The sequence below is a fragment of the Scyliorhinus canicula genome, chromosome 3 (assembly GCF_902713615.1).
Source record: "Scyliorhinus canicula chromosome 3, sScyCan1.1, whole genome shotgun sequence".
NCBI classification, from domain to species: Eukaryota; Metazoa; Chordata; class Chondrichthyes; order Carcharhiniformes; family Scyliorhinidae; genus Scyliorhinus; species Scyliorhinus canicula.
Window position 1 is genome coordinate 149,477,433 of NC_052148.1, and position 13,733 is coordinate 149,491,165.

Below are 13,733 nucleotides of genomic sequence, written 5' to 3' on the forward strand. Positions count from 1 at the left end.
CCAGAAATACACCTTCTTTGTTTGAATGCAGCTCCCAACTGAAAGCAAAACAAAAATCCCAGAGCCACAAAGCAGCTTTCAGCTCAAAACGAAAGTAAAAGACAGAATCACACTCCAGCTCCACTCACACAATGACATCACTGCAGCCATTTGATAAAACACACACTTCTTAAAGGGACCCTCACATGACACATAGAATACAAGAGCAAGGAGGTTACGCTGAAATTATGCAAGACACTAATTAGACCTCAGCTGGAATATTGTGTACTGTTCTGGGAGCTACACTTGGAAGAGACAGAATACATTGGAGAGAGCGCAGAAGAGGTTTGCAAGAATGGTTACAGGGATGAGAAACTTCAGTGAGGAGGATAGATTGGAGAGGTTGGGACTGTTCTCCTTGGAGAGGAGAAGCCTAAGAGGAGATTTGATAGAGATGTTCAAAATTATGAGTGGGCTGTTTGATGGCTCCTGCCAGAGTTGTCTCTTTAGCCTCTTTACGCACAGTTTTTTAGGAAAACTCGTTGTGTGAGAAGTTATGGAAAGGTCTAAGACATTTCAAGGATGTCAAAAACCAGGAAAAAGAACCCAGGGAAAAAGGGAGTGAGTGAAGTCCGCCGTCGAACATGGTGAGGGGTTCAGTGGGAGAAAAGATGGCGGGAGGGAGCTCGCCGGATGGGGCCACGCCGATCACAGTGGAAAAGATGGCCAAAATGATGGCTGGGGAGATGGAGCAGCTGTTCTCAAAACATTTCAACATGCATCGCACAGAGATGATGGCCTCACTTAAGGAGTAGGTGGATGAGATGCTTGCGCCGATGAGAGATGTGTTGGTGAAGACTTTTATGGTGGTGTGAGAGCGAGGAGCTAAGATGAAGGGGATGGAGGAGGCAGTGTCACAACATCGCGACCAGTTCATCTCGATGGTTGAGAAGCTGCGGAGGGTGGCGCAGATCAACAGATGGCTGTGAGTCAAAGTAGAGGATCTGGAGAACAGGTCACAAAGGCAGAACTTGAGGATCGTGGGTGTGCCTGAGGGGTTGGAGGGCCATAGGCCTACAGAGTACTTTGCTGAGATGCTTGCAAAGTTGATGGGGGAGGGGGGAACCTCACCCACTGCGATTTGGACAAGGCCCACCGGTCACTCCGGCCGAAACCAAAAATGAATGAAGCGCCGAGAGCAGTGATAGTCGGCTTTCACAATTATCAGATAAAGGAGAAGGTGTTGAGGTGGGCGAAGCAGAAGTGGGAGGTGGAGTGGGATGGGAACAGTATATGTATATGCCAAGGTCTTACGATGGAGCTGGCGAGGAGACGGGCTTCCTTCGGTCAGGAGAAGGCGGCACTGTATGAACACAACGTACTGTTTGGTGTAGTCTACCCGATCAAGATGAGGGTTACACATAATGGCAGGACTACTATTTCAAGACAGCGATGGAGGCGTTTGTGAAGATAGAAGACCTGGGATTGGACTGAGATTTCACTTTGACGGTTTTTGATCAGGTTCTTCCTTTAAGTTGTTTGTTCCCTTTATGGATGTTTATCATTAACTGTTTTGTGTAAGAGGTGTTTGGACTGGGGTAGTTTGAGGAGGACGGTTGGGATTTGTGGTTTGTTGGGTTTGGGGGCTTGTTGAGTTGTAGGGTGTTGGAGTTTGGAGAGAGTGGGTGCGGGGGGCTTTGGAGTTGGTAGTTTTTTTTGTGATGTGGGGGAGAAGGCTCTGGCAGGGCAGTGCTTTAGCAAACACAACGTTGGCTAGTGAATGGGGGTGAGGTGGGGGAGGGGCCAGTTATTGGGACCTGCATGGATAGGTTTCAATGGGCCTGGGATGTGAATGGTAGGGGATGGGGGCGATGCTGGGTGAGGTGTTTTCAAGGCAAAGTGGTTGGGGTGACTTTGGGAAGGGGGAGGGTGGGGGTGACGTGAATAGGGCTGGGCCAGGTCTCACCAGTCTGGCAGGGCACAGCAGGTAGGAAGGGCAGGGGGAACCGGTGAAGTGATCGCTAGTTTTCACGCACTTGAAGGGCCTGAAAGTGGGAATGCTGCTGTTGTAGGAGACACATCTGAGGGTGAAGGAGCAGATGAGGCTGAGGAAGGGCTGGGTGAGCCAGATGTTTCACTCGTGCTTCGACAGCAGAGCCTGGGGCATGGCGATACTGGTGGGCAAACGAGTGAGGTTCCAGATGGAGAAGGTAGTGGCAGACAGGGGGTCAGGTACTTGATATTAATGGGTGCATTGGAGGCTGGTGGTGCTAGTGAGTGTGTACACCCCAAACTGGGACGATGCTGGGTTTGTGAAGAAAATGGTGGCTGCCATTCCAGATTTGGATACTCACCAGTTGATATTGGGGGGGGGGGACTGGAATAGTGTTGCAGTTTTGGACCCTAAAAGGCCCGGCCTCGTTCGTTGGCCCATTTCGAGGATGGGGAGGGGGAGGGGGGGTCGAAGGCGCAGGTTGGGTTTATGAAGGAGATGAGATGGTGGACCTGTGGAGGTTTTTACATCCGTGGGACAGGAATACTTGTTTTTTTATGCCGGTACATAAGGTGTATTCGAGGATCGATTTTCTCGTGGAGGGGAGGGCGGTGCTAGCTGGGGTGAGGGAGGCAGAGTATTCATGATCGTGATATCGGACCATGCTCCACACTGGCTGGATGTGGAGAAGGGGCCAGCACACAGGCCGGCGTGGTGGCTAGATGTGGGTTTGATGCCAAACCCAAATTTTTGCACTAAAGTGCGGAAGATGAATGAGGAGTATGTGGGGTTTAACCAGAATGGGGAGGTTGCGCTAGTGGTGGTCTGGGAGGCACTGAAGGCAGTAGTGAGGGGCGAGGTCATTTCATTCAAGGCAAAGGTGAATAGGGAGGTGTGGGAGGAGTGGCAACGGTTGGTAGAGGAGATTTTGGAGGTAGGTGGGAGATATGGGGAAGACCTGGGGCCAGGACATTTGGTGAGGAGGAAGGAGTTTGCGAAGTTTGATCTCCTATCCACGGGGAGGACGGTTTGGCAGCTGAGGCGAGTGAGGGGGGATGTCTATGAGTATGGAGAGGAGGCCAGTCGATTGCTGGTAGGCTACCTCCGTTGGCAGGTAGCAGTGAAGGAGATTGTGCGGATTAGAGAAGGGACGGGCAGGTTGGTAGTGGCACCGGAGCAGGTGAATAAGGCGTTTGAAGACTTTTATTGGGACTTGTATAAGTCGGAGCCGCCGAAGGATATGTCGGATATGAGGGAGTTTCCAGAGCAACTGGAGTGCCCGGAGGTGGCGGAGGAGCAGAGGGTGTGACTGGAGGAACCAGTGGGGGTGGAAGAAGTGCAGTGAGCAAGAGGGAAGATGCAGATGGGTTCCTGGTGGAAGTTTACAAAAAATTCAAGTTGGCCGCGCTGATGGTAGAAATGTTTGAGGATGTGATGGTTCGGGGAGTATTGCCAGAGACGATGGGGCAGCCACCCATCTCATTATTACTGAAAGAGGAAAAGGATCCGATAGAGTGTGGGCCATACAGGCCTATTTCGCTGCTGAATATGATGCTAAGATATTGTCAAAGGTGATGGCAGTGAGGTTGGAGGATGCCTCCTGAAGGTGGTTGGGCAGGATCAGTCAGGGTTCAATAAGGGCACGCAGATGTCATCGAATGTGCGCCGGCTGCTGAATGTGTTACTTTCTCCGGCAGAGGGAAGGGAGCTGGAGGCGGTGGTGGCATTAGATGCGGATAAGGCGTTTGACAAAGTGGAGTGGAGCTATCTGTTTGCGGTGCTGGAGAAATTTGGGATCGGGCCTAAGTTTGTGGCATGGGTGAAATTGTTGCACAAGGATCCAACAGCATGTGTACGAGCGAACAATATGAATTTGGGGTACTTTCCACTATTTCGGGGAACGAGGTGGGGGATGCCCCATGTCTTGCCTTCTGTTCCTGCTGGCAGTTGAGTCCTTGGCCATTGTGCTGAGGTAGTTGGACTTATGGAAGGGTTGAGTGATGGGGCAGGGGAGTAGCGGGCAGGGGTAGATATAGGGTGTCTGTGTATGAGGACGATCTGCTGCTGTAGATTTCGGACCTAAGCTCGTCAGTGAGGGATATAATGCGGTTGCTTAGGAGATTCGGGGCATTTTCAGAGTGCAAGTTGAATCTCGTGAAAAGCAAATATTTTGTGGTGTCTTCTCCAGGCGCAGGTGTGGGAGTGAGAGTGAGGGGTTTGCCATTCCGGGTAGCAATGACTCATTTAGGTATTTGGGGGTGCAGGTGGCGTGGGACTGAGCACAACTTTGCAAGCTCAATTTCACAGGCTTGGTTGGGAGGGTGAAGGAGGACTTGTTGTGGTGGTAGTCCCCCCACGAAGATGAACATTCTGCCACAGTTCCTGTTTCAGTGTCTGCTGGCCTTTTTACCAAAGTCAGTTTTTCAGGGGGGTGGATTGGCTGGTCTTGCTGTTTGCAGTGGCTAGAATAAGAAAAACAGTACCCCAAAGGGGGCAGCAGTTGGGGGTGGGGGGGGTTAGGGAGGGGGGTTATACTATTATTGGGTGGTGAGTGCAGAGAAGGTGTGGGGCTGGAGTAGAGAGACAGTGGTTCCTGTAAGGGTTCGGGGTTGCAGGCGCTGGCAACGACGCCGCTATAGTTCACCCTCGGGAAGTATTCAGGAGTCTTGTGGTGGCACCCACGGCAAAGGCAATTTCGGCAACACTTTAGGTTGAGGGCGGGCTCGAGCATGATGCTGATAAGAGGGAACCATGAGTTTGAGCTGGGGAGGATGAATGCAAGGTTCCGGGGATTCGAGGAGAGAAGAGTGAAGGAGATGAAGGATTTGATTTTGGAGGGGCGGTTTGCAAGCTTTGAGGAGTTGGGGGAATTTTTGGGCTCCAGCGTGAGGAGGGCTTTAGATACATGTAGGTGCAGAACGTCGCGAGAAAGGTGTTCACAAGCTTCCCAGTGGCTCCGTCCTCTTCATTGCTGGAGGAGGTGCTGTTGGTGATAGGGTTGGAGGGTGGGGTCATTTCAGCGATTTGAGATAGGATCATGGAAGAAGATAAGGATTCATGGAAGTGATTAAGGCTAAGTGGGAAGAACTAGGGATGGCGTTGGAGGAGGAATAATGATGCGAGGTGCATGGAGGGTTTATGCCTCAACCTCGTGCTTAAGGCTGGGGTTGGTTCAATTAAAAGTGGCGCACAGGGCGCACTTAACAAAGGTGAGGATGAGCCGGCTATTTTGGGGGGGGGGGGGGGGGGGGGGTGGAGTATTGCTGCAAGTGAGGGAGGGATCCAGCTAATCATGTTCATATGTTCTGGTCCCGCCCAAAGTTGGAGACATTTTGGGGGGGTCATTTTTCAGTCCCATGTCAGAGGTCCTACATGTGGATTTTGAACCGGGTCCCCTGGAGGCCATATTTGGCATGTCAGACCTGCCGGAGTTGCAGATGGGAGCAGGGGCTGATGTCTAAGCCTTCACCTCGTTGATCTCTCACAGGCGAGTCCTGTTGGGGTGGAGGTCAGCTTCCCCTCCCTGTGCCTCATTGTGGCTGGGAGATCTAATGGAATTCCTATACCTGGAAAAGGTGAAATTTGCTCTGACAGGGGCGGATGAGGGGTTCCACAAGAGATGGGGTTTGTTTATCTTACACTTCGGAGATCTGGCTGCTGTCAAGGGCAGGGTAGTTTCAAATAGTTGGGGGGGGGGGGGGGGGGGGTGCGATTTGTGCTGGGTTTTGTGCTTATTTTTGTAAAAATTTAAAAATGTTGAAAATTTGAATAAAAGTATATTTAAGAAAATATACTAGGGTTGTGATCGAGGCAACAAAGGTGTAACCTATTAGTTTCCGTGGCAGCATCAATGTTTTTTTCCTCTCTCCTTCAGCCCTCTTTAATGCCTCTCTACTTGCTTCCTCTGTATTCTGGGTGTTGTTTCTTCTCCTCTCCCCCCTCACACTCACCCCCCCTCCCCCCTCCTTTTCCCCTGTCTAGCTCGGCTCCCCTCCCGTCAAAACCTCCTCCCTGCCACACACAACCCCCTCCCTTATTTAGCTGCTGGTCACAAACAGGTCCTCAAAGGGGCTGATGAATTGCCTCCGTGTATTGTGAAGCCTTCTTCCGATCCCCTGATGCCAAATTTATTTTCCCCAATTTGATGAATTCCGCCAGGTCGGACAGCCAGTCCACACTGCTTTGGATGGCGCTGCTGATCTCTAGCCGAGCAGGAGTCTCCGGCGGGCGATCAGGGAGGCAAAGGCTAGGGCGTCTGCCTTTCTCCCCGTAAAGCGCACTGGCTGTTGTGACACCCCAAGACTGCCACCAGTGGACATGATTCCACTCTCACTCCCACAACCCTGGACATGGCTTTGAAAAAGGCAGTTCAGTATCCAACAGGTTATGGGGCAGGACCAGAACATGTGGGTGTGGTTGGTCAGGCCTCGCTGACACCATTCACATTTGTCCTCCACCTTTGGACAGAACCCGCTCATGCATATTCTGATCAAGTGTATCCTGTACACTTTAGCTGCGTTAGGCTCAGCCCTGTGCATAAGGATGTGGAGTTGGTACTTTGAAGTGCTTCGATCCAGAGTCCAACCCCAATCTCTACGCTTAGCTCTTCCTCCCACCTTTCCTGTGTCTCGTCCAGCGGGGCCCATACCGCCTCTAACTTTCGTCCGTACAATTTGCCCGATACCAGGAGTCTGTCTAGTCGAGTGTGTCCGGGTAGCTGGAGGAACGTTGCGTTCTCCTGGCGGAGGAAGTTCCTCAGTTGCAGGTATCGGAGCTCGTTCCCTTTCGGGAACTGGAGCTTTTCTGTTAGTTCCCCAAGGATCACTACTGTACCGTCTACGTACAGGTCCCCTACTGTCAGAACCCCTTCAGCCTGTCTGCACGTTTTGAAGGAGGCGTCTATTATTGCCGGGATCAATTTATGATTTTTGCAGATAGGGGGCATAGCAGACATTGCACCAAGATTGAAATGGTGCCCGAGCTGATTCCAGGACCTTAGCGTGGCCACAATACTGGATTCCTCGAGTAAAAGGCTGGGAGAAATGGGATGGGGCCGTGGCCAGTGCTTGGAGGGATGTCCCATGCAGGAGATCTCCTCCATTTGTGCCCATTCCGTCTCCTCTTTCATCCACCCCATACCCTTTCTGTGGTAGAATAGGTGGTTCAGCAGGGCCAGCCCTCCCATATTCCTCCTTAATTGTAAGACCGTATTACGGATCTTGAAGATCGAGGGCGATCTGAATAGAAAGAGGAATCTTGGCAGCACGTTCATTTTTATTGACTGCATTCTTCCTGCTCGGGAGAGCGGGAGAAAGTCCCACCTCCGCAGGTCTCTCTTTACCTCTTCCACTAGGCTCAACAGGTTCCACTTATGGATCTGTGTCCAGTCGTGGGCTATTTAGATCCTCAAGTATCGGAACTTGGTTTAGGCCAGTTTTAATGGCAAAATCTCCAGCTCTAATCCCCCCCCCCCCAACCCAACCCCCACCGGGGGTTCACAGGGAAGATTCCCCTCTTGCTCAGGTTAGGTTTGTAACCTGAGAAGGCTTCGAACTCCCTCAGCAGATCCATTATTCCTCCCGTGCTGGCTCGGGGGTTTGAGACATAGAGGAGGAGGTCATCTGCAGAGAGTGAGACTCTGTGCACGCTGTTTCCCCTTTAGATGCCTTTCCACCTCTTCGATGACCTGAGGGCAATAGCCAGGGGCTCGATTGCAAGAGCAATTAACAGCGGGCACAATGGGCATTTCTACCTCATGCCTCTGTGCAGCTGGAAGTATTCAGAGTTGGTGGTGTTTATCCATACACTCGCCATGGAAGCTCTATACAGTAGTTTCATCCCCGAGGTGAACTCTAGCCCAAACCCAAACCGTTCCAGCACCTCCATGAGGTACCTCCATTCAACTCTGCGTCTATGGAAATGTCACTTCTGGTGTCTCCTCTCCACATGGGGTCATAATCAGGTTCAGCAGGAATTGGATGTTCGCTGTTAGCTGTTTGCCCTTGACAAACCCCATCTGATCTTCCATGACTACCTCTGGCACACAACTCTCCAGTTGCCTCACCAGAGCGTTCGCCAGAACTTTAGCGTATCGGTATTCGGGAATGAAATGGGTCTATGTGACCCGCACTCTGTCGGGTCTTTGTCTTTTTTTGGTATCAGCATATTGAGGCTGTTGGTGGTGATCTGGGCTTTTGCTGGAGCTACCCGTGGGCTGGATTAATCTCTGGAGGTTTGGCAAAGCCTTCCTCTCCGATCAGTTTGCCAAGCATCCTTGTGACATTGTCCGTCGGCTTCCTGCCCTTTGCACCCTCTGGTAGCCCGCCAATTCCCAGGTTCTATCAATGGGACCTGTTTTCCTGATCACCGACTTACCCCTTGAGCACTTTCTGAGTCATTACCAACCTTGCCAGCTCGGATTTGAACGAGACAATCCACTCGTCCTGGTCGGTGGCCGCTTTCTCCAGGTCCCGCACTGTCGCTTCCTGGGTCTCCAGTCTCTGCTCCGTTCTACCTATCACCTCCTTTATGGGGTCAGTGTGGTTTCTGTTGCTGAGCTCATGGCGGCATAAGGTCCTGTTTTATTGAGTCTCTGTGTTTCTGGTGCTCTATCGAGAGAAGCTCCATCAGCTCCTTCATTTATGGGTGGGCTGGCACTGTGTTTCCAACACTGCTGGGTCCGCCATGCTCTGTTCTGTTTAGGCCCATGTGTCCCTTTGACCTAGGGGTGGGGCCTTCCTTTCCTGACATTTGCTGTTTTTTTGGCTCTGTGGCTGCTTCAATGGCATTTTGGTTCGATTGGGTATTGGTTGGGAGCGCCGCTGGCGGGGGGGGGGGGGGGGGGGGGGGGGGGGGGGGGATTTTTGCGGTATTGTTGTATCTGTATGACGGATTAAAAGGGCTGGGTAAGAACTTCCCAAGAGAGAACCACCTTTCATGTGACTACCCAGTGCATGGCCGCCACTGGAAGTCAAGTTTATATAATCAATGCACATACACACTCCTTCCTGAAAATGATTTGGAGTATATTGATACAAGAGCCTTGAAACAATACTGTCCAATATTAACAAAAGGATAGCGAACACATTCATATGAATTTCCTGCTAGTTTAATGGCAATATTAATCTTATTTTACATTAATGGATTAAAACTTCTGTTAAAATAGCAGATATAATAATTTCATATGAATATCTTAAACATTCATACACTACTAATGTAAGGCATAATTTCATGGCCCTGAAGGACAGTTATTCCACTCAGTATCTAATTTAACATTGAGTAAAACGATACAAATGTTAAATGTTTTCCCTTACCTCTTTGATATTAATTAATTAAAACATCCAATGCAATAAAGGTTCTGTACTTATTACAGTTATATCTATAAATGCTCGTACTCAAGGAAAAAAGAACAAGTTCCAAAAAGAAATGAAATACAGGGCTCAATTCTCCATTTGGGAGACAAAAGGAGTGATTCAGTGACCTTGCTTCACCCAGTGTGCTGGGTGACTAGTGGGAGAGGGTAAAATCGAGATTCGCCCAGGCACGAACCATTTTGCGATTTACCCAGCCTGCTCTTAATGGCAAGTTCCGGATCTCCCCCAAAAATAGTGAGAGTATCATTAACCCTAATTTGCGCTCATTTCAATCTCATTAACGAGACTGAAATTGAATGCAGCAGCTTCCCGGGAATTACTCGGCTCCCCAGCGGGATATAATGCAGGCATTGTTTATAACTCCTTTTCAAAAACAGGAAGCTGGCAAAATGGCTGCTGACGGGAATTGAAGAGGTGTGTAGCCAGTTCCATTTTCCGGCATGCACCTTAAGGGCACCGGAGCTGCTGCCCCAGGGGTGGGGTGGGGTGAGGGTGGGGAGGGGTGGTGAGGAGCCCTTCAGCGGGCTTGGGGATGTTCGGGGGGAGGGGGGGGGGGACGGTTGCTGGGGTGTTCCAGGTCTTCTCCTGCAGGGACAAAGAGAGGACATTGTGCGCTGCATGTTTGATGGGTCAGGGTGGTGTGTGGGCACCACCTAGACATAACAGGGCTGTGCTGGGGGTGCCAGAGGGTTCTGAGAAACAAGTTTGAAGATGGGATGTGGAGAGGGCGTGAAGTGCCAGCCAGTCCATTGGGAGGGAGGCGGGCTTGAAATTTGAGGGATGGCAATTGGAACTGATGCCAGGAGAGAGGTGGCAACTTACCCTTGCAGCTCGTTGGAGGTCATTTGACTTCTTCTGACATTGGATGGCGGTCCTGCTGCTGATACTGCATGCACTCACTGCAGCTGCCACTGCATCCCAGGCAGCCTTGCACACCCTGCTGCTGGTTCTCTGACCCCCTCAGGGGAACAGGATGGTCCGCCTGGATCGACTGCATCGAGAAGCCTGATCAGGTCGGCATCCCCAACGCGAGAAGCAGGTCTGTGTGCTGCCATGCTTGTGTGTTGACTGGGAGTGAATGAATGAAATGAAATGAAAATCACTTATTGTCACGAGTAGGCTTCAATGAAGTTACTGTGAAAAGCCCCTAGTTGCCACATTCCGGCGCCTGTTCGGGGAGGCTGTACGGGAATCGAACCGTGCTGCTGGCCTGCCTTGGTCTGCTTTTAGCCAGCGATTTAGCCCAGTGAATGGTGAGGGAGCGTTTAAAAGCTGCTCCCCTTGTTGCGGTGCAACACTGAAGCGTGAGTCGGGCGAATCAGAGGGCGAGAGAGCCAAGAATGGCGAAACACGCTGCCAATCCTCCCTCCCAAAAGTGGACTTAGAATTATTTCTGCTGAATTGCGCCTTAAGTGTTCCCAGCAAGCACTCAGTGCCTGATTGAAGAACCTGATTATGGTGGGAGAGCCATGCCTCTGCCCTTGTTGCCAACCCTCCTCTGATTGCTCAGCAACAGTGGCATGCATATTTCTGCCCTTGGGTTCTTGATGTGGGGAAGGCCCATTGTTGCCCAGTTAAGCCCCTGATTGGCACTTCATTCTGCGTGCTTTCCTGAAAAGAGGTGCCACAGGGCTCCAGCCAACCCTCCAGCTGGTGATGAGAGCCCCGTCTCTGCCATTAAATGCCGTCCTTGATTCTGCCCATTTTCAACTCTAACCATACTGTGCTCAACTATCATTTCCAACCGTAACTCAAAATTTCACTTTCACTCTTTCCAAACCATCTTTTACTTTCCACTCCAGCTTTCCATTTAAAGAAGATGAGCATGCTTATGTTAATTATGGCATCTTGCAGCTCAAATGCCTTTTCTTAAAACAACTGACTTCAAATCCTTGTCGTCCAAAATATATATCCCGAGAACTTTTCAAATTCTAATCAAGCAAAATCAAATCTACCTAATCATCTTGTCGGCCGCTGACTCTGAGCACTGTAGACAAGTCAGAGGTAGTTGTTCTCAGTGGGCAATTCTAAGCACTAACACTGGACTCAAAAGACAGTTTGGTGCAAGTCTCTTGATTGATGACAAATCTTGAGTCAACTTTATCTCTTCCTGTAATTTCTGTAAATTCATTCCTGAAAATAAATTATCTTATTTACAAGAGTACTACTGTTAACAGACACACTGCTGCATTAAGCTATGCAAAATGATTTCTGTACTTGCAAGTTGAAAGCCCAAAAAACATTATTATTTTTGGAGTAATGGACCATATTTTAATTCTCACTCCATTACTTTGTATTCAGAAAACACATGTGGATTAGATTGCAGAAGTATCTTTTGTACTTTGCTAGACATCTTAAGTTTTGAAGAAGTGCATTCCTGTACAGTATCACACTCAGTAATAATTACGTGTTTCACACCAGTGTTTAACGGTTAATGTTACGTGCTGATTCTTTTCTTTCTTAAAATGTAGAGTACCCAATTATTTTTTTTCCAATTAAGGGGCAATTTAGCGTGGCCAATTCACCTACCCTGCACATCTTTGGGTTGTGGGTGTGAAATCCACGCGGACATGGGGAGAATGTGCAAACTCCATACAGACAGTGATCCAGAGCCGGGATCGAACCTGTGACCTCGGAGCCGTGAGGCAGCAGGGCTAACCACTGCACCACCATGCTGCCCGTACTGATCCTTTTTATAGACTTTTTTAAAAATTGCAGAACACACAACTGAACTTCAGGGATGTATTGACTCTTGCCCCTCAACACTCCCATTCATTCCTTGCTAAACCTCTCTCTGCAATTTTGTAAACTTTCCTTCCCACTTCTTGATTGTATAATTTGAATCACTTTTTTCTTCCACTATTAAAGTTGATGGTATGAGTAAAGAAACTCTCTCCATCACTTCAATCTGTTCTTCTATGCAGACCTACATCAAGTTTCAGTGTGGGAACTTGATTCTACACTGAGTATCAAGAGTAAACACACTACTCTGGACTTCAACTAGACTTGGTCCTGTTGGTATCCTTCCCACCATTTTCAAAGGATTTATCTTTGCATTAACTCCTGTTAGTAGCATGCAGCATTATCTCTCCAATGTCCAAGCTACCTTCTTTTTGCTTGGGTATTTGCTCATGTTCACTCTATTCCGAAGAAAGATGATCAATCTGATGTTTTAATTATTTAAAGATGCCCTTTCTTTACGAGCAACTTTCTCATTAAAGCCCTCTCTCTTGTCCACTCCATCCTCACCTCTAACACCAGTCATATGGAGGGTGTGGATTTCTTCTTCATCATGAAGGAGACTATGTCCAATTGCCTCTGATTCTGTTCCTGTTCTACTGACCCCCAAACAAGGTCTCCCACATTCCCCCTCACACCCTAGCTCTGAGGCTGCTTTCCTCCCCAAACCATACAGCTTTGAAAGAAAGCTCTCCTGCATTTGTCAAGATGTAATGCTTATATCAAGTTTACATTAAATCTTTTGCCAATAATTTTATAATTTTTAGTAACATAACATTTAAAATGCCAAGATCTTCAAAAGAGTTGATTTTATTTTTCAGACTCCTGAATTCAAATTCAGTTACGTCAATAAAAGATGATGCCTTTGCTGGGCTTCCACATCTAGAGTATTTGTGAGTTATTTTTGTTTTGCATTTTACATTTCCTTCATCATACTACTGATCATCTATTTGAACTAACGAGTTGTCTTCAATTCTACAGATTCATTGAGAGCAACAACATTGAGTCTATATCAAAACATGCATTTCGAGGGCTCAGAGGTTTGATCCATCTGTAAGTTTTTGTATTATTGTCACCTGTCAAATTATTGTAATGCTATCTGATCCTTTGAATTCTTGTTTCTGTAAAAAGAAACCAACTATAATAACAAGTAATTTCTCAGAAGACATTTAAACTAATGAGGCTTTAAAGTTAATTATTTTATTTTCAGTTCTTTGGCTAACAGCGGCATCAGATCCTTACCAAGAGACGTCTTCGGTGATTTGGATTCCCTGATTGAACTGTAAGATTCCAACTATTTTCTGCAATAAATTAATTTCATTTGCGATATTATTCATTAGCACTTGTTTTAGATAATTTACCAACCGAAGAGGGAGATGGTGGCGTAATGGTAATGTCGTCGGGCTCATAATCCAGAGACAAAGGCTAATCTGCTAGGGATCTGGGCTCAAATACCACCACAGTAGCTGGTGGAATTTAAATTGATTTGAACTAATAAAATCTGGAATTGAAAGTTAGTTCCAATAACGGTGACCATGAATCTATCATTGAAAAACTCTATCTGGTTCACTAATCCCTTTTTAAAAAGAAAATCTGTGGTCCTTAACTGGTCAGATTTACCTGTAATTCCAGATCCAGATCCAAAACTC

The 13,733-nt window shown here is 48.4% G+C and overlaps 1 protein-coding gene across 1 annotated transcript in view; it reads left to right on the plus strand.

Annotated features, from left to right (window-relative positions):
* The window catches only part of lgi2a (leucine-rich repeat LGI family, member 2a), an 85,345-nt gene that overhangs the window by 16,350 nt on the left and 55,262 nt on the right, over positions 1 to 13,733 (plus strand). Inside the window, exons 3-5 of the mRNA XM_038791479.1 lie at positions 12,906 to 12,977; positions 13,066 to 13,137; positions 13,295 to 13,366. Coding sequence (XP_038647407.1) covers positions 12,906 to 12,977; positions 13,066 to 13,137; positions 13,295 to 13,366 — 216 coding nt within the window. The remainder of the gene's footprint in view (positions 1 to 12,905; positions 12,978 to 13,065; positions 13,138 to 13,294; positions 13,367 to 13,733) is intronic.